The 21,307-nt window shown below is 44.2% G+C and overlaps 1 protein-coding gene across 1 annotated transcript in view; it reads right to left on the bottom strand.

Moving 5' to 3' along the window:
• Positions 1 to 21,307, bottom strand: part of itga3b (integrin, alpha 3b) — a 175,081-nt gene that overhangs the window by 80,639 nt on the left and 73,135 nt on the right. Inside the window, exons 2-4 of the mRNA XM_080213818.1 lie at positions 7,271 to 7,398; positions 4,980 to 5,059; positions 2,363 to 2,621 (exon numbers count right to left, since the gene is read on the bottom strand). Of these exons, the coding sequence (XP_080069944.1) occupies positions 2,363 to 2,621; positions 4,980 to 5,059; positions 7,271 to 7,398 (467 nt within the window). The remainder of the gene's footprint in view (positions 1 to 2,362; positions 2,622 to 4,979; positions 5,060 to 7,270; positions 7,399 to 21,307) is intronic.

Below are 21,307 nucleotides of genomic sequence, written 5' to 3'. Positions count from 1 at the left end.
CAGGAGGTCAAAAAGGGGACACAAGATTGTTTTGGCAGATAAGGCGAAGAAGAATCCAAAGAGCTTCTACAAATACATAAAGAGCAAAAGAGTAACAAGGGAGAGAGTAAGGCCTCTTAAGGATCAACAAGGTCATCTATGTGCAGATCCACAAGAGATGGGTAAGATCCTAAATAAATATTTCTCATCAGTATTTACTGTTGAGAAAAGCATGGATCATTGGGAACTTGGGGAAATAAACAGTGATGTCTTGAGGAGTGTACATATTACAGAGAAGGTGCTGGAAGTCTTAAAGCACGCCAAGGTAGATAAATCCCTGGGACTTGATGAAGCGTATCCCAGGACATTGTGGGAGGCTAGGGAGGAAATTGCACGTCCCTAGCCGAGATATTTGAATCATTGATAGTTCAGGTGACGTGCCTGAAGATCGGAGAGTGGCAAATCTTGTACCTTTGTTTAAAGAGGGCTGCAGGGAAAGTCTGGGAATTATCTCTCATCTGTGATGAGTGAATTGTTGGAAGATATTTTGAGAGACAGGATGTACAGGTAATTAGGGACAATCAGAATGGGTTTGTGAGTGGAAAATCATGTCTCGCAAATTTAATTGTTTTTTGAAGGGGTAACCAAAAAGAGAGCAGAACAAAGAGACGTAGGGGTACGTGTTCATATCTCCTTGAAAGTGGAGTCACAGGTGGACAGATTGGTGAAAAAGGCATTCAGCAAGTTTGGTTTGATCAGTCAGAAATTGAATACAGGAGTTGGGATGTCTTGTTGAAGTTGTACAAGACATTGGTAAGGTCACACTTGGAATACTGTATGCAATTCTGGTCACCCTATTATAGAAAGGATATTATTAAACTAGAAGGAGCGCAGAAAAGATTTACTAGGATGCTACCGGGACTTGATGGATTGAGTTATGAGGACAGGCTGGATAGACTGGGATGTTTTTCCCCTGGAGCGTAGGGGGCTGAGGGGCGACCTGATAGACAGCTATAAAATAATGAGGGGCACAGATCAGCTAGATAGTCAATATCTTTTCCCAAAGGTAGGGGAGTCTAAAATTAGAGCGCATAGGTTTAAGGTGAGAGGGGAGAGATACAAAAGTGTCCAGAGGGGCAATTTTTTCACACAGAGGGTGGCGAGTGTCTGGAACAAGCTGCCAGAGATAGTAGTAGAGGCAAGTACAATTTTGTCTTTTAAAAAGCATTTAGATAGTTACATGGGTACAATGGGTATAGAGGGATATGGGCCAAATGCAGGCAATTGGGATTAGCTTAGGGGTTTAGAACAAAAAAAAAGGGCGGCATGGACAAGTTGGGCTGAAAGGACTGTTTCCATGCTGTAAATCTCTATGACCTCTATAAAAGTTTCTTTATTAAACCCTTTTTTTGATTTATAAATTGGAATAAGTTTTGTTATATTTTTATCGTCTTTGACGACTTCGTTCTGAAGAAACAACTGTGACAATCCCCAGTGGAGTTCAGAACAGCCAAGGAATGTACAGATTGTTGACAGGAAGATAAACTGGATAAAATTCTATCCTTGGCCTCTTCATTCAGGAGAGGAATAGAATAAGTGGGGTAAATACCGGAGATAGGTATGGGGTGGTAATGTTGTTGAACCAGTGAGGCTCAGAATAATGCTCTGTGGTCATAGGATAGAATTTCACCGTAACAGCTGATGGAATTGGAATTCAGTTAATAAATCTGGATTTAGGAGCTCATCTCATGAAACCGTTGTCGATTGTTGGAAAAACTCATCTAATGTCCTTTACCTGGTCTGGCCTACATGCGACTCCAGAGCTACAACAATATGGCTGCCTCTGAAATGGCCTAGTAAGCTACTTAGTTTCAGAGGCAATTAGCGATAGGCAATAAATGTTGGCCAGCCAGAAGTACCCATGTGATAGGAATGAGAACCTACATTTCTGTAGGACTCCATTACCAAGAACATGGGATGGACTCTCTGAGGAACAATTACCTTCCCAAGTTTAATCGGCCCATCTGGGCAGGCAAAAGGGACAATCATGAGAATTCCCAGGGGGTCTTTAAATACCAGATTGTGTTTCATTTATGCGATTGAGCCAGACTGTAATTTTACCCTGAGGCCTATATGAGGTGGCCATTGTGGTTCCTCTCCAAGCCAGCAAAATGGCGAGGGGAGCCAGAAGAAGCTCAAGAAAGATTAATTTTTCATTATGAAAACAAAATCTCTCTTTATAGGGCTAACAGTTCCTGTACACCGCATTCCCATTCCGGCTGAAATGGCTGGCTGTTCACCTCGACCAGTCCATCACCCTCTTGACATTGGAAACTCAGTATGAATGACAGCTGCGGAGATTTATTTTTTTCTCATGCCAAACCTTGCCAGTTCCAGCCGCCTGGTGCCCCGTAATACGCATAGTGATTGGGGTGTGTGAATCCCGCAGCCATGCCCTGCTGGCACATAAGCAGCCCATGGTGGTCGTCCCCAACGTTTTCACAGAACTGCACTGGGGAAGTGTCCCAGTCATCATCCGGATTGATAGCCAGGTTGTCACTTATGACGAAACAGCGACCCACCAAAATTCTCTTCTCATCCTGCAGGCTGAGTTGCCTCTTCTCATACCGGTGTGCGCATACCTGCCGGGGAGATAAATGGGCCATGTTTAATCAGATTTCCTGGCAATGAAAGGTCTCTTGCAGCTGTTTCCTTTTTCAAGTAAGCAAGCTTGCTAAATTGAATCTAAAACAATAATTAGATAATGTGCGTTGGCTGTAGCTCAGTTGGTAGCACGTTCACCTCTTTCAGTCATAAGGTTTTGGCTTCAAGTCTTACTTCAGGGCTTGGGCACAAAAATCCGAGGCTGGCACTCTAGTGCAGTATTGAGAGAGTGCTACACGGTTACAGGTGCCATCTTTCAGATGAGACATCAAGCCAAGGCCCTGCTTATCTGATATAATTATCAGAAAAGATCCCTTGGCACAATGTCCATGAAAAGCAGGGTAGTTATCCCTGGTACCTTGGCTGATATCTATACCTCACATTAAACTCACAGATTTTCTGTTATAATCACATTTCTGTTTGAGGGAGCATTGCCATGTTTCCTACCCAATAGCAAAGACTATACTTCAATAGTGCTGCATTGACTGACTGAGTCTGGTGGTGTTGCCCAAGTGTAAGTTGCAGAAGAACATTCCTGTAGCTTTATGTTAGCTAATAACATAGTCCTGTGCAACATGTAAAATGAGCGGTGGCCCATCCTGGAAATAGGCCAACAAGCTGACCAATCCTCTCTGCCCAGAGGGGTAACTGTCCACAGTTCTTGAAGGTTAAATTTTTGAACAGTTAGCTCAAGTCAGGTCATCAGACCGGTGGCCAACATCTACACAATATACGTGAGCATTATTAGCAACTTGAATTTCAGTTCCAATCAGGGTAAAGAACAGGGGAACAAACGGTTTATGGACATGGGTAACAGCTATACCATCCAGGAAAGGGGTCAGCAAGCTGCAAGGGGAAGCTCTGACCCAGCAGAGACGTCCAACACTAACCTCCCTACAGCCTCTATCAAGCTGTCTTCCCCTTTCAGTTACAGTGATGCTGGCTCACTTTGTAGCATGGCTATAGGGGCTGAGAAGTGGGTTAAGATTGCCTCAGCAAGTGAGGACTCTTGCAGTCAACACTGCAATGCAACTTCATCCCATCATTCTTGGGTGGATTGGCTTCTGGAGCAGGCAAGGTGATGGATGAAGACTTTGCTCTGTCCACTGTCCACACTGGCTTTGTGACTCTGAGCAAGGAATAACTATGTTTTAATCAAAATCAGCTCCTATGAAGTTGAAAATGTCAACTCCTAACAACACTGCAATCCCACTGATTCTGTTAATTTATACCAGCCTAATCTGGCCAACTTTATGCCTTGCTCATTAAGCTGCAGAAAGATACACGCTATGCTCTTTATAAATGTGCTGGCTGCTCTTGTTCAAAGTGACATTAATTCTGTGTAGCACAGTGGCACTGCTGCCTCATACTGCCAGAGACCTGGGTTCGATTCCAGCCTTGGGTGACTGTCTGTGTGGAGTTTGCACGTTCTCCCCATGTCTGCATAGGTTTCATCCGGGTGCTCAGATTTCCTCTCACACTCCAAAGATGTACAGGTTGAACGGCCATGCTAAATTGCCCCTTAACTTTGGAGCGATTAGCAGGGTAAATATGTGGGGTTAATGGAATAGGGCCTAGGTGGGATTGTTGTCAGTGCAGGCTCAATGGGCTGAATGGGAAAAGGCAAACCTTTTTCGTTGGATGGAGATGGCTAGTACAAGGGGACATAGCCTTAAATTGAGGAGCGATAGATATTAGGACAGATGTCAGAGGTAGGTTCTTTACTCAGAGTAGTAACAGCATGGAATGCCCTGCCTGCAACAGTAGTGGATTCACCAACATTAAGAGCATTGGATAAACATTTGGATGATATTGGAACAGTGTAGGTTAGATGGGCTTTAAATTGGTTTCACATTTCAGTGCAACATCGGGAACCGAAGGGCCTGTATTGCGCTGTAATATTCTATGGCCTCCATCTGCACTATAAGGATTCTATGATTTGCCATTGCTGGTCAAGAATGGACAATAGACTTGACCCCAAAAATTTTGTAGTGGCCACAATACGCCCAGTTGCTTCTTTATTTATTAAGTGGCAAAATTCTGGAGCTCCCTCCTTAACAGCACGGTGGGTGTACCTTAATCACAGGAACAGCAGTGACTGAAAAAGGCAACCCACCACAATCAGCTCAAAGGCAATTAGTGATGGGCACGTGCCATAAAATGAATTAAAAATATCCCAACCTCTGCTCAGCAACTCCCACGATGGTAAAACCAGAATCTGGGACACAGCACAGGGGAAAACGGTTCCACGGAACAACAGCTCACCATTCAGTCTTAAAAACATTTCTGCTCCAGCCAGACTACCCTGTACAAACAGCATTTCAAATTGGCCTTACCAGCACCTTCCCACCAGGCCCTTGGCTTGCCACTGTGACCCCAAGCCACTGGTCTTCCTTACTTTCAGTTTTTGGATCAGCTGTGGAAACAATCATGCGATGAAAATGAGAGAATTGTTCATGAAGTGAATAAGTGAGAGCTTCAAGTTTTTAGGTGCCCAGATCACCAACAACCTGTCTCAGCACCCCCACGCCAATAATTAAGAAAGCCCACCAATGCCTCTACTTTCTCAGAAGACTAAGGAAATTTGGCATGTCAGCTATGGCTCTCACCAACTTTTAGATGTGCCATAGAAAGCATTCTTTGTGGTTGTATCACAATCTGGTATGGCTCCTGTCCTGCCCAAGACTGTAAGGATTTAAAAAGGTTATGAATGTAGCCCAATGCATCACGCAAATCATCCTCCCATCCATTGACTCTGTCTACACTTCCCGCTGCTTCAGCAAAGCGGCCAGCATAATTAAGGACCCCACAAACCCCGGACATTCTCTCTTCCACCTTCTTCCATCGGGAAAAAAATACAAAAGTCTGAAGACACGCACCAACCGACTCAAGAACAGCTTCTTCCCTGCTGCTGTCAGACACCTGAATGGACTTACTTTGCATTATGTTGATTTTTCTCTACACACTAGCTATGACTCTAGCACTACATTCTGCACTCTCTCATTTCCTTCTCTATGAACGGTATGTTTTGTCTGTATGGTGCCCAAGAAACAATACTTTTCATTGTATGTTAATACATGTGACAATAATAAATCAAATCAAAAAAAGATAATTCAGACACTGCTGCAATATATACTTTAGGTGGCCAGTTAATGCAATGCCAAATGGGTGGCATGGTGGCACAGTGGTTGGCACTGCTGGTTCTCAGCGCCAGGAATCTGGGTTCAATTCTGGCACACTGTCTGTAGGGAGCTTGCACATTCACCCAGTGTCTGCATGGGTTTCCTCCCACTATTCTAAGACATATGGGTTAGGTTATTTGGCCATCTAAATTGCCACTTAGTGTCAGGGGGGTTTATCAGGGTAAATACATTGATAGGACCTGGGTGGGATTGTTGCCAGTGCAGCCTTGATGGGCCGAATGGTCTCCTTCTGCACTGTGTAGGGATTCTATGAAATTACAAGCCTCAACCAACCCATGCATATGCCATATAAATATTGGGCATTCATTTTGAATAAATTATTGCAAATGTTTATTTGAGACTTAAAATGTGAAATACTGATCCTAGTACTGGAAACTATTTTACAAAATGGCCCCAGATATCAATCGCTCCACCCACCGTTGCTATTTAGATGATTCCACAACCTAAAATCTGACTTGCATCTGCCCTGTGCATTTAAGATTTCCCATCAAGAAAAGCCCAGAATCGAGCAATGTCTTATTATTGCTGCAAAAACTGGTTCAAATCTTTTGGAACGTGCGTGATTTTCGTCTTTCGATCATAGATGTAACTGGATTTGCCTTGGAGGCATGACAAATTATTGGAAAGAGATTAATCCAGCTACGTACTTCTCCCAGGCCTCTTAACTCATCACCAAGGTGGCACGATGGCACAGTGGTTTGCACTACTATTTCATAGCGCCAGGTTGATTATTCATGCTAAACTGCCCCCTCGTGTCAAGAGGAGTAGGGTAAATACATGGGGTTGGGGGGGGGACTAGGGCATGGGTGGGATTGTTATCGGTGCAGGCTCGATGGGCTGAAGGGCCTCCTTCTGCACTGTAGGGATGCTAGATCTTTTAAAAATGTCTTTTTAAGAGTAGAATCATATTAAAGCATCATCTCCCACGTCAGGTTGATAGAATTAATCGTCTGGATTTCCTGAAAGCTAAGTGAGACTTTCTTTTCAAGGCGAGTGGTAATGAATTGGAACACTGTTCTCACTAGGGCGAAGCAATCAATGTCTTAGAATAGGATAGAATCTTACAGTACAGAAGGAAGACATTTAGCCCATCAAGTCTGCACCGAACATAATCCCACCCAGGCCCCATTGCCATAACCCCACGTATTTACCCTAGCTAGTCCCCCTGATACCAAGGGGGCAATTCAGCATGGCCAATCCACCTAACCCACACATCTTTGGATTGTGGGAGGAAACTGGAGCACCCGGAGGAAGACCACGCAGTCACGGGGAGAACTTGCAAACTCCATATAGTGACCCAAGCCAGGAATTGAACCTGGGTCCCTGGCGCTGTGAGGTAGCAGTGCTAGTCACTGTTTCAATGTGCTGCCAACTTGAAAATGAAACTGGATGGAAACTTGCAGGAAAAAGCAATGTTTGCTTACTTGCTGTCTCAAACTTGGCACGTTTGCAGTCATGTCGATTTAGTGACACAGGGCAGTAGAATAAGGCTCCAGTGCGGTTTGCCAATTGATTCTTCAGACCTGCTGCCCGAGGAGCTCCAACCAGTAACCTTGGGGAGGAAAAAAAAAGTTGAAAAATGAAGATAAGGACATTTGACTATCATGTTATCGTAGTGATATCATTTGGGCCTGAACTTCCTCAGGTTGGCAATCAGCAATGAGATCTGGAAAGTGCAGTGCATTCCCAAAGTCCAAGGTAAGGGAAGGAAGACACGTCCCATTTTACAGCACTAGCTGCCATAAACCAAGTGATCCCATTCTGCTATCCCTTCAAGACATGGTCACAGTCTTGGCTACTGCTGAAGAAAACACCTCGAAGACAGCACCGAAAGACAAGGCCTATCCATCCAGTTTTGAACTGGACAGTACAAACTCGTGCAGTGAACAAGTCTGATGTTTGAAACCAGATCACCGAGGTTGATCAATAAACAAAGAAGAAAGCCCCAAAGCTTTTTAAAGGCAAGAAAGGTATTCCTGAAGAGCAGTTACAGTTGTACTGTAGGAAATGTGAAAGTCACTGTGACACAGCAAGACCCCACAAACAGGCATAGAATCAGAATCCCAAGTGTGCAGAAGGAGGCCATTTGGCCCATCAAGTCTGCACTGATAACGATCCTGCCCAGGCCCTATTCCCATAACCCCACATACTTACTCTGCTAATCTCCCCGACACTACGGGGCAATTGAGCATGGCCAATCCTGAGGAAACCCACACAGAAATGGGGAGAACATGCAGACTCTGCACAGACAGTGACCCAAGCCAGGAAATTGAACCCGAGTCCCTGGTGCTGTGAGGCAGCAGTGCTAAGCACAGTGCCAGTGTGCCACCTATATACAAAGGAGGGCAGTGAAAGCCTCCACACTCCAACTCCTGACAGTCAACTGTCAGAGCTCAACCTCCGATCTCCAACCGCTGCCTTTTAACTGCCGAAATGCGAGAGTGGGCTCATGTTCCACCTCTGGAGAACATGGGTTTGGACTCACGTTCAACCACTGCTTTGCGCTTTCAGCCTCGTGTTCCATGATCCTGAACTCTCACTCAACTGCCGCATATCATACTTTGCTGCACTACCGCAGAAATGGGCAGCACAGTGGTTTGCATTGCTGCCTCTCAGCGCCAGATACCCGGGTTCGATTCCCGACTTGGGCGACTGTGTGTAGAGTTTGTACGTTCTCTCCATGTCTGTGTGAGTTTCCTCCAGGTTTCCTCCCACAGCCCAAAAGAGGGTTAGGTGGATTGGCCATGCTAAATTGCCCCTTAGTATCAGGGGGACTAACACTGATTGTGTTCAGTGCAGACTCGATGGGCTGAATGGCCTCCTTCTGCACTGTAGGTATGATTTTAAGTCTACATTTATCTTCTCTATAATGTTTAGGGTTGTATTTGTTGGAATACGCTCGCTTTTTAAAGAGCTATTCCAAATCAAGATAAATGCGGAATCACTTCCAAATGCATACTAATTTGAATGTTGCTCTCCTTGCCACTTTGGGCTACCAGGTCACCAGCTGGAGTTTATTGCCCAGAAATTCTCAACGACAATGTCTCAATACAGTAATTGAAATGTACTGTACTTATTCTACCAAATGTAAACACAAGTACAAGGCCAACCAATATCAAAGCAGCATAAATACAGAGCACTCTGTGACGTCTGAAATTGAAAGGATGTCATTAACATGTATTATAACACAGGAGACTTGGCCCAATATTAGCACGAGGGATGGAGGAAAGTACTCACGGTTAGCCATTAACAAAGAGCATTGTGCTCAAAGTTAATGAAAATTCTAAAGTGGGAGCAATTTCCTCACACACCACAGTCAGTCGTGCAGATTTATGGGATGGTGAAGGGACGGTGCGGGTGAAAGTGATGAATGAAAAAGGCAGCAAGCAGCTGATGTACTATCAGATTACCCAAGGCAGCCTGTATTCCCCACCCTCTCCAAAAATAAAAAGAAACAGGCCATCACTGAAAAATGCCTGGAAACCAGACTGATTCTGGGGATAGCGGAGCTGATGGATGAGGAGAAATTGACTAGGTTAGAATTGTTTTCGCTGGAGTTTAGATGAAAGAGGGGAGGATCTCATAGAACAAAGAACAAAGAACAACCCAGCACGGGAAACAGGCCCTTCGGCCCAACGAGCCCGCGCCGCCGCATCACCCTACACCTATTCTACCCTGCATGTCTACGAATGGAACCCCTAATGTAGCCAGATTCAGGGGAGAATAGTGTCAATTTGGTAAAACCAATCAGCCTAAGAGCACATCTTTGGGGTGTGGGAGGAAACCGGAGCGCCCGGAGGAAACCCACGCAACCACAGGGAGAACGCGCAAACTCCCACAGACACAGGCCCAAATCCATGTATCTGCACAGCTAGCAGTGCTAGTCACCGAGCTGTTGCAGCGCCCGTCTACCGGTCCAGGATCATAGAGACTTATAAAATTCTAACAAGATTAAACAGGGTAGATGCAGGGAGGATGTTGCCGATGGTGGTGGAGTCCAGAACCAGGGGTCACGATCTGAGGATTCGGGATGGACCATTTAGGAAGGAGGTGAGGACACATTTTTTCACCCAAAGAGTGCTGAGACTGTGGAATTCATTGCTACAGGGAGTAGTTGATGCCAAAACACTGCATGTATTCAACAGGCAGCTGGATATAGCACTTGGGTGAATGGGATCAAAGGTTATGGGGAGAAAGCAGGATAGCCTATTGAGTTGGAAGATCAGCCATGATCATAATGAATGGTGGAGCAGGCTGAAAGGGCCAAATGGCCTCCTCCTGCTCCTATCGTCTATGTTTCTAAACCTTTGAAAGGAGGAATACAGAAACCATTATTAAAAGTTATTAGAGAATGTACATCAGGACTGTAACAAATCCTGTATGAAAAGATCGTGTTAGAATGCAACATTTAACATACTTGGTTTGCATGAAAAGTTGATGCTGGCAATAACTGTGCATGCAGTCAACATGCCGTGTCCCAACAATGATAGGATTCAGATTTGCATTAGTGATTCTTCAAAGCGTGAACTTTCAATTTCTTCATTTGGCCATAGCGACATGATGCACCGCATATTTCCATTTCCTGTGTTGAAAAGGTTTCTTCTTTGAGTTGGGCTGGATGTATGCACACATGGGGTTGGGTTGGATGCAAAAAAGGCAACAAGACTTTTCTTTGTTTTCAGTTCTGATGAAGGGTCATCCAGACCCAAAACAATAGGTGGGATTTTCAGGCTGCCCTCGCCCCAAGCTCAGAAATTCCCGCCTGAGGTCAACGGGCCTTTGCATGGTCCGATGAATTTTCAGTCCCGCCTGCTACGATTCCTGTGGCGGGACAGAGACAGGAAAATTCCGCCCGTTGGCTCGATGCTCTTTCCACAGATGCTGTCAAACCTGCTGAGATTTTCAGGCATTTTCTGACTTTGAACATGACTGCAGATATTTGTTCAGTAAAACACAAGGGAACATCAATGCACTTTATCATCTACCTCCCAGTTTTTCTTATTCACTTGATGGGGTGCGGATGTCACTGGCTAGCCCAGCAATTGTTGCCCATCCATAACTGCCCTTGGAGGTGGGAGTGAGCTGCCTTCTTGAACTGTTGCAGTCCATGTAGTATATGGGTACACCCAAAGTGCTGCTCAGACGATCAGAATTGCTACACATGTAATATTACAAATATTTACCGGAGATGATAAGATATTTCCACTTCTATGTTTAAAAGTAATGCTTTGTACTCAATTATAGGGCTTATCGAATGGTCTTTCATTGCCTTACTTTAGGAACAGTAGCATTTCTAACGGAAAAATTCTGGATATTTCATGCATCTCCTCACTTTTTCTGCCCTTTGCTTACATCAGGATGTGTTTCTAAAACCACAGTATCTTTATGGTGCAGAAGGAGGCCATTTGGTCCATCAAGCCTGCACCAACAGCAATCCCACCCAGACCCTATCCCTGTAACCTCACGTATTCACCTTGCTGGTCCCATGATACTGAGGGGCAATTTACATGGCCAATCAACCTAACCCACACATCTTTGGACTGTGCGAGGAAACTAGAGCACCCGGAGGAAACCCATGCACACACGGGAAGAATGTGTAAACTTAGTATTGCCTAAGGCTGGAATTGAACCCAGGTTGCTGTCGCTGTGAGGTAGCCGTGCTAACCACTGTGCCATCATATCACCCAATAAACGGTGAGGGCCGAGTGATATTATCGCTAAACTATTAATCCAAAAACTCAGCTAATGTTCTGGGGATCCGCGTTCAAATCCCACCATGGCAGATGGTGGAATTTGAATTTAATAAAACATACCTGGAATTAAAAATCTACTGATGACCATGAAATCACTGTCAATTGTTGTGAAAAAATATCCATCTGGTTCATCAATGTCCTTTAGAGAAGGAGATCTGCTGTCCTTACCTGGTCTGGCCTACATGCGACTCCAGAGCCATAGCAATCTGGTTGACTCTCAGCTGCCCTCTGAGGGCAACGAGGGATGGGCACTAAATACTGGCCAGCCAGTGATGCCCATGTTAAAAAAATGGTAATTGTATAGCATTTGCATTAAGTGAACAATACTCATTCATGTTCATTTATGGATGCTATTTTCACACTAAAATTTATACGTGTCCACAATGGGCGAATCACATTAGCCAGAACAGAATAAGCTTTGAAGTTACTACTCAATCTGTGCATGAATGTCACGTGTTTGCATGGGGGAAGAGCAATTTCTCACTCCATTTGATCTTTATAGTATCAAAGCAGCAGCTGTGGAAAATTATTGGATTTTCCCATTTTCTTCAACAAATTTACTATCCAGGTTGCTCATCACACAGTAAACATCTTCCCCGAAACAAAACAAATCATTGTTCAAAAATAACTGAGGATCTTGCAAGTCTGTATAACATCGAGACATCTGATCATCGGAACACCCAGTTGCAGCTTTTAACAGTCACCTCAGGGCATTCTCTCCAATCTCAGTATTTTACAGTGAAACCTGGATTAACACAGCGGGAATTAAACTGCACAGTCTGCAGCCTCATAACTCCTGGTTTTCCAGTCCTTACTACTCCTCGTAGACTGTGCCGAGCTCTTGCCCTTCCCTTTCTCTCTGCGCTTCTCAACATAAAGTTTCTGGGTGCTAAGCATTTCAGGATGTTTCCCAAGGCATGTGATAGGCTGCAATACAAAATTAAGCCAGTCCTCTCGGCTCAATTTGGATGTCAGCCACATGGGATAGGAAAAAGAACCTGGCAAGTGAAGTTTATTTATTAGTCACAAGTAAGGCTTACATTAACACTGCAATGAAGTTAATGTGAAATTCCTGTGGTCGCCACACTCTGGTGCCTGTTAGGGTCAATGCACCTAACCAGCACGTCTTTCAGACTGTGGGAGGAACCCACAGCACCTGGAGGAAACCCACGCAGATTTTGGGGGAAGGGAGAACGTGCAGACTCAGTATAGACAGTGACCCAAGCCTCAAATCGAACCCAGGTCCCTCGCACTGTGAGGCAGCAGCGCTAACCACTGTGCCACCAAGTACGACAATGTAAATCTCCATGCAAAAAGTTCCCATTATTCAACAATGCGTAGTTTAGTGAGGGATTCTTCAGTGTATACGTGACAGTATCTCGAGTCTGTAATTGTGATATTCATTTGCTGTGACATCACTTTACAAAGCGAACAGTTAGCAAACTCATTACAGAACTCTTCAAATGTGGTTTAGATTCAAAAGGAAATGCTCTCACACGTGTAGCCCATGCTGCAGCTCACACTATTTATTAACTCACGGTGCACACTTCATAATTTGCATTGGTTTTAGAATTGCAGAGTAGTAACTGTAGACGCGAGTATATTTATAGCACCCGCATGGTCCCCGAACTGTGGTGAGTCGCTACGTTTCTACTCAAGGGAAATCAACAGCTGGTTCACTCCTTGTTTCAGCCCTTATTAAACACATACCATGAAATATTCATTATGCTGAAATGAAAGCACACTCCCTAAAGAAACAAGACTAGGATTTGATTTGGGTACTAATGTTACAGCCGTGACCACAGGGCCAACAATTGCATCGCAGAATTTTTGCCAAGTTTAACAGACACAAGACAAGCAATACAGCTCTTCATTATATTTTATAAATGCTGACAATGCAGTTTCTCCCATTTCAACACAATGGGATCAGCGCTACAATAACAGCCTATAACAAGTCACTTCCGACATGGTTCCAAAGGAACTGGCATGTCATGGCACATGCATGTCAAGAGTCATGATGCAGTGGTCTGGACAGTAGGTATTAAGGAACTTTCCAATTATAGTAAGTAGCAGCAATACATCTTTCCTCTATCACATCTGTCCATACTGCTGCTCATGTTAATACCCCAACCAGAGTACAAATAGCACTCTCATCACCACTCCTGCTGAGTATCAGCCCATACAAGCATCTGATCTCTTGTACCTTTTTGATCTGTGCAGCTTCATACTGGCCTGGTTGCACACAGACACAACAAGTACAGCAAAGGCTTACCAGGACAATCCCTGGGATGGCAGGTCTGTTATAATAAGGAGAGACTAAGTCAGTTAGGATTATATTCACTGGCGTATAGAAGAATGAAAAGGGATTTCGTAGAAACTTATAAAATTCAAACTGGTTAGATAGTGTTGATTCAGAAAGAATTGTCCTGATGGTGGGAGAGTCCAGAACTAGAAGCATAATTTGAGGATAAGGGGTAAACCTTTTGGAAATGAGGTGAGGAGAAATTTCTTCACCCAGAGAGTAGTGAATGTGCGGACTTTTTTATCCATTCATAGGACATGGGCATCGCTGGCTGGCCAGCATTTATTGCACATCCTGAGTTGCCTGAGGGCAGTTGAGAGTCAACCACACTGCTGTTGCTCTGGAGTCACATGTAGGTCAGACCAGGTAAGGACAACAGATTTCCTTCCCTAAAGGGCATTAGTGAACCAGATGGGTTTTTCTGACAATCGACAATGGTTTCATGATTATCAGTAGATTCTTAATCCCAGATATTTTTCATTGAATTCAAATTCCACCATCTGCTGTGGCAGGATTTGAATCTGGGTCCCCAGGACATTGGCTGAGTTTCTGAATTAATTGCCTAGCGATAATACCACTAGGCCATCGCCTCCCCAATAGATTACCACGGAGAGTAGTTGAGGCCAAAACATGTGATTTCAAGAATAAATTAGATATAGCTCTTGGGGCTAAAGGGATCAAAGGGCAGAGGGGAAGGGGGAGGGGGGAATCAGGATATTGAATTTGATGACCAACCATGATCATAAATGAATGGTGGAGCAGGCTCGAAGGGCAGAATGGCCTACTCCTGCTTCTAGTTTCTATGTAAGAAGCAAAACTTAGACTTAACGTCCTCATATCAGAGCAAATACAGCTTGTCTGGTCAAGAACAGACTCTCAAGCCTATATCCCAGTGTGAAATGTTTGCACCACTTACAGTTAGAAGAATGATTGGATATTCTGGTTATGTGGAAGATTAATTTCTAATTAGAAAATGTCTATAATCAGCCTCCTCCCTGGAAATAAAGCTATGTAAATAAGACTAATACTTCCATTCAACATTCACTATAGCTACTCAAAGATCTAAAGCAACCTTAGGTTCAACTTAAACAATCTCCCAAAATGTCCAATTAATTCTCTGTCAGTAACCCCATTGCTAATATATTGCATCCAGGTCAGGAGGTCACAGTTGGGAATAAGATTACACTTGCAACATCATAATGTGTCCCTGAAGTATTTTGTTTTGAATACAATTAATCCGTGATGTGTGTCTATTTTATCCTCTGAAAACCTCAATACTTGAAGGGAAACTGCAGCAATTAATGGCAATGGGGCAATACTGAAAGGGATATAGTTGTTAAATTCTCAAGTATACCTCAGATAGCCAGATCAAAGTAAACAGTATTAAAAAGAACCGAGCAGCTTAAAGCTAATGTTTAACAGACTTCCATAGGGCAAGTACAGTCAATATGAGTTAAAACAAATTTACACAATGCTTCTGAACAGTGGGTTCTTCCCTCTGGAAGACTCACAGTTTTCGATTCCCTCCCCTGTGAAAAATTGTTTCAGATGTCCTCTTTAAATGCTATTCCATATGAGGTGATATATAAAAAGGAAGACTGCATCACAGCAAGGCTGAGGATATCTGTGGTGGCAATGCCATGTTGTTACCAGGTATCTTTAAGCCAATTTATCTTTCCAAATCTGCGACTGCATGAAAAACTAGGAGGTAAGATTATAAGGATGGTGAGCGGTCAAAGTTCGTCACCGCAAGAGTCAGCGCCTCATGTGCAGTCGCTGACTCTCAAACTCTTGAGCGTTGATTGGCAGCGAGCAGGATTTCCACTCGGTGAGAGTTGTCAACCAATTAGACTGGCCAACCGCTCCTCAGCCTGGCCAGACACAGCGCTGCAGTGGCCGAGAGGGGTGCACTCTGCCTGGATCCAAGTCCCAGGACTTTTGAAAGGTAAGTCCTGGGGGCAGGAGGATGGTGGATGCCTGCAGGGGATTGGGGGGGTTCACAATTGCACTGTCAGAGGGTAGGCCAGTGGGGAGAGGGTACCAGAGCTTCAACATGCTGGTGAGGGGAGGGGGTGGGAACTCTGAGGGAGCTTTCAGAATAAAGGAGGACCTTTCCAGTTTGAGATGGAAATAAGATTTAATGTCACTTTCCCACCCTACTGACATGCACCAGCCTAAAAAACATTGAGACTGGGCAGGAAGAGGTCCTTCAGTGGCCATTAAGGGTCCTTATTAGGTGATAGGGGTCTCGGGGAGAATCCTGTTCAATCAATTCTATGCACCCCAAGCTTCAGAACTCACCTTGGGGGGTGGGGGGTGGGGGCGGTGGATAAATTCTGTCCTAAGATTCAAAAGCTAAACTGAAACGCTCAAATCTTCGTCAACCACCCCTTGACAGGAAGCAACACCATTGAAGATCTGCGGTTTTCCGGCACCTATTTATTATTATTTACAATGAAGAAAATGAAATAATTATAATCTTGAAATCATGACATCTCTCCCAAATATGGTATGAACAATATTCCCAACTAGAAATGAGAACAACTTGGCGCCTTGATCAAAAGCTTAAAGATCTGGAGGGGTATCGACAAGGTGGTTGTGGAGACATTGCTTCCTCCTTTTGATGAATCCATAACTGGGGTCATTGTTTAAAAACAAAGGGTCGCTCATATATACACAGAGATGAGGAGAATTTTTTTTCCCCTCAGAGGTTTGTGATACTCTGGAACTCTCTTCCTCAAAAGGCAGTGGAAGAAGAATCTTTGAATATATTTAAGACTGAGTACAAGCTAAAAAAGGTGGGGGAGTGGGGGGGGAGCAGTGGTGGGTGGGTGGTGGTGGAAGGTTATCAGGGGTTGCAGGAATGTTACAGTTAAATCAACCATGATCGTACTGAATAGCAGAGTAGGTTTGAGGGGCCAAGTGGCCAACTCTTGCTCCTAATTCATACGTCCACAACAACACTACCGCATATCAAACAATTATAGTACACTTAGTACATTGGAAAAATAAGGAAATTATTTCTGGTGCAATTAAATGCATTTCAAATTGTTTTGCCAAATCATGGTGAGGTGTGAGGAAAGACCCTTTTCCATTTTAATTGCCCCTCACCAGGTGGGGAATGTTAAAATTGACCCCCAAGTGTTAATACACAAGTGCCCAGTTCCACACACCTTTGTGTAATAAAAATCCTTTGGTCATCTGAGCAGATAATTGAACACAGGCCTTGTCAATCTTAGCAGTTGGAAATAAAGGCTGCAAAATTCAAACGAAACTTGAGATAATAATTTAGTGTCAAGCCTCGGTGATGTGCAGAGATAACATACCACATTGAACGGGAGTTTTATTCAATGCTTTATCCGTACTCACACTTCTGGCTTTCTGTTATGTTTTCCGGTGCACAATAAGTTAGAAATAATCACACTTTTGATTCAGAGGATTTCTCCTATACTTCGCCAGTGTATTCAATGGAGAGCTTGGGGGGAGAATATGGAGGGAGGCCCATAAATCAGTTTCACGCCAGCATGAATTTACAGCAGGATCTTCCCCTGCTGCCTCCCATGGCGGGTTGGAAAACGCACTAGATGCCTATGTGAACCTCATTTGCATTCCGTTATTTGGATGCAGGTGAAGGCTTGATTTCCTCCCCTGCCCCCCACTCCCTGCTACCAGATTCTCCAAGATGCCAGTGGGAAAAGCACACTGACATAAAACGCATTCAGAACAATGTGGTGTGCGTATGGCAGCACTCCCCTGGACTATGTCCGGGGCTGACTCCGGAGTTTAGGATGGAGGCAGTGTGCAACCCTGGAAAACCAAAGCAGTGGGTAGCATCCATGAGTGGGCTATTCTAGACTGTATGTCCCATCTTCCATCCTTAGAATGTTCCTGGAGATGCACCTTAGTTCTCAGGAGATCCACCCTCCAGTCTCAGAGTGCTCCTGGACATCTATCTTCATTGTCAGGTAGTCCACTTTTTTGAATAGTGAGTTAGTAACATGGGGCGCCTTTGCAACGTGGAACCTGGACATGCAGATGGTCCACATATCATCCAGGCCTGAATCTGGCAAAAAAAATCCCCGGGTGCATAATTAATAAAGTCGGGACCAGAAGGTTTGGTGTGTTTTCTCGCCAGCCTCCCTAGCAGGAAACACTTCATGTTCCCACCCTCCACTGTGGCATCTGTCTCAAAATGGAAGAATTCCACCCAAATCTTCATCACATACATTTCTTGCTGCCCTCCATGTGGTCAACACAATGAGTACACTGATACAATGTTACTCAGCACAAGGCAGCTGATCAGCAGGAGAAACGGCACACCAGGTATACATTGACATAATTAGTTAGACATGATGTGGATATGCCGGCGTTGGACTGGGGTAAACACAGTAAAAAGTCTGACAACACCAGGTTTAAGTCCAACCGATTTATTTGATAGTAAACTCACTAGCTTTCGAGGGGTTTCCCTCTTCTTCAGGTGAATGGAGAGTTCTCAGGCTTTTTACTATAATTAGTTAGAGCCATAGAACAATACAGCATGGAAACAGACCCTTTGGCTCGATCGCTCTATGCTAACCATGCTGCCCTCCCAGCTAATCCCAATTTGGCCCACATCCCTCTAATCCTTATCCAAATGTTTTTCAAATGTCGCTACTGTACCTGCCTCAACAACTTCCTTGGACAGTTCATTCCATATATGTGCCACACGGTGGCAAAGCGTTAGTACTGCTGTCTCACAGCGCTCGGGACTCGGTTTGATTCCCGGCTTGGGTCACCATCTATGTGGAGTGTGCACGTTCTCCCTGTATCTGCGTGGGTTTGCTCCTGGCATTCCGGTTTCCTCCCACAATCCAAAAGGTTAGATGAATTGGCCATGCTCAATTGAGCCTAGTGTCAGGGGGACTAGCTAGGGTAAACGCATGGGGTTATGGGGATAGGGCTCGGGTGGGATTGTGGTCAGTGCAGACTTGATGGGCCTAATGGCCTCCTTCTGCACTGTAGGATTCTATGATTGTATGATATGCACCACCCTCTGCGTGAAGGAGTTGCCCCCCCAGGTCCCTTTTAAATCTTTCCCCTCTCACCTTAAACCTGTGCGCTCTACTTTTCAATTCCCCTATCCTGGGAAAAAGACTGTCCACGTTCATCTTACCTATGCCATTCATGATTTTATGTACCTCCTTTTATATAGTTCCTAGGTCTTTACAAATGTCATAACAATATTCCACTTTCTATTTAATTCCAATCACTTTGTGACCATACCCAGGCTTAACTAATAGCACTCAGCAAATAATCAGACATACATAATCAAAACACTGAACAAGCAAACACTTGACTAGTACATTCTACCTTGAGCAAATTTCTAGAAGCCATTTCCATGATGTCTCAATGTACGTCACTGGAACTTGATCCATTTAAAAGATTAAAGGGCTGGACTGACCCTGCTAACACTGGAGCAATAAATAAAAGCAATATCTTCCTAAGGTCTTTCAGCAAAGTACTCAAATTTATTAGAATTGGATATAAAACCTTCACAGCCTCAAATATTAAGTTCAGGAGCACAAACATTTCATTTTCCTGTAGCCACAAGCATTGGCTGCGTGCAATAAATCTCAACTCTATACCTGCAAGGCTGTCTCAAAAATCTCATCGATTTGGTTGCAGAAATAACTCAGGGCTAATAAAGTCTGTTCAGCAGTTTTAACATTCATATTTCATACATAATACAAAGACTGCTGTGAGGAATGGTAACACGTTGCTCTAGATTCTGACTTCTAACAAAGGCATGTCAAGGTTACAACTGGGGTAAGGATGATGCACGTGAATCAGGAGCAGGAGTAGGCCATTCAGCCCCTCAAACTCGTTTCGCTGTTCAATGAGATCATGGGCAGGATTTTCCGGCTGCGCTCGCTCAAAGGCTGTAAATTCCCACCCGAGACCAATGGATATTTGCATGGTTCGCTCCTATGCTTTCCGTGGCAGGTGGGACAGGAAAATTCTGCCCCACAGTCAATCCGATTGTAACTTCAACCCCACATTATGCCTAACCCTGACACCATTTCACCCCCTTAGAAAACCTGCAGTGCAGAAGGAGGCCATTTGGCCCACTGACTACAATCCCATCCCAGGACCAAGCCACACAATCCCATGCATTTACCCCACTAATCCCTCTAATCTACACATCCCAGGACACTAAAGGGACAATTTAGAATGGCCAATCCACCTAACCCACACATCTTTGGACTGAGGCGGGGGGTGGAACCAGTGCACCCGGAGAAAACTCGGGGAGAATGTGCAGGCTCCACACGGACAGTGACCCAAGGCTGGAATTGAACCCGGGTCCCTGGCGTTGTGAAGCAGCAGTGCTAACCACTGTGCCACCAGGCTGCCCTTTCACCTCCATGATACACAGTAACTTTAAAGGGCCTCAGCTCAGCACTTCTAACCAATAAGTATTTACCTCACGTAACTTGTCAATAGCATTGGTGCATCAACCAGGAATACCTGAGACTTGTACATTTCAGCACCGATTTGAGCTTCAAAGCTGAACTTGGTTGTTTTGCCACAAGCTGGAACTTAACAGCTTCTGACTGAACATTTATTATTCAAAATTTGGAAACTATTGGGACTATCATTTTAGTACAAAAAGTGGAATAATTGTTTCAGTCAGTAATTTATAACTTAATTTAAGATCTTTGTACCATGTACAAAAAATATCCATTGGGATAACTAAACTAATGTAATGATTAGCCAAATGGATGCAGTACCTTGAAGGAGGCGTATGGCTTAATAAGCAATCATTGACAATAAGGTTCACAGCAAAACAGAATTTGAAATTAGAATTGATAAATTTCAGTGGTATATGTGCTGGTATGGAACACATACCTAAGTCAATGCATGTACAATATTCAATCTCAACCCACTTGTGATTCAAGATGTCAAATGTCCTATTCGATTTAATCCTTCCAGTGTCCAGGAAGGAACCACAGATTTATAGCTATTGATTATTCATGATGTGCTGTCACTGCTGAGCAAAGTCAAATATTCTGCACGCAATTAGAGAAGGCACAGCTTAGTGGTCTGTACGTGTGATCACCATTACAGTCAATGTGCAGACTCCACACAGACAGTAACCCCAAGCCAGGAATGGGAGCCCGATCCTGGTGCTGTGTGATTGCAGTGCTAACCACCGTGCCACCGTGTCACCCTGTTGTCATGCTAGGTTTTTAAAAGGACTTTGATTTGACTCATTATTGTCACATGTATTAGTGTACAGTGAAAAGTGTTGTTTCTTGCATTCTATATAGACATAGCATACTGTTCATAGAGAAGGAAAAAAGGTACAGAATAGAATGTTAAAGTCATAGCTAGGGTGTACAGAAAGATCAATTTAGTGCGAGGTAGGT

The sequence above is a fragment of the Carcharhinus amblyrhynchos genome, chromosome 27 (assembly GCF_965287045.1).
Source record: "Carcharhinus amblyrhynchos chromosome 27, sCarAmb.v2.hapA, whole genome shotgun sequence".
Classification (NCBI taxonomy): Eukaryota; Metazoa; Chordata; class Chondrichthyes; order Carcharhiniformes; family Carcharhinidae; genus Carcharhinus; species Carcharhinus amblyrhynchos.
Note: the sequence above shows the minus strand (reverse complement) of the source record. Positions and strands in the feature narration are given on the sequence as shown.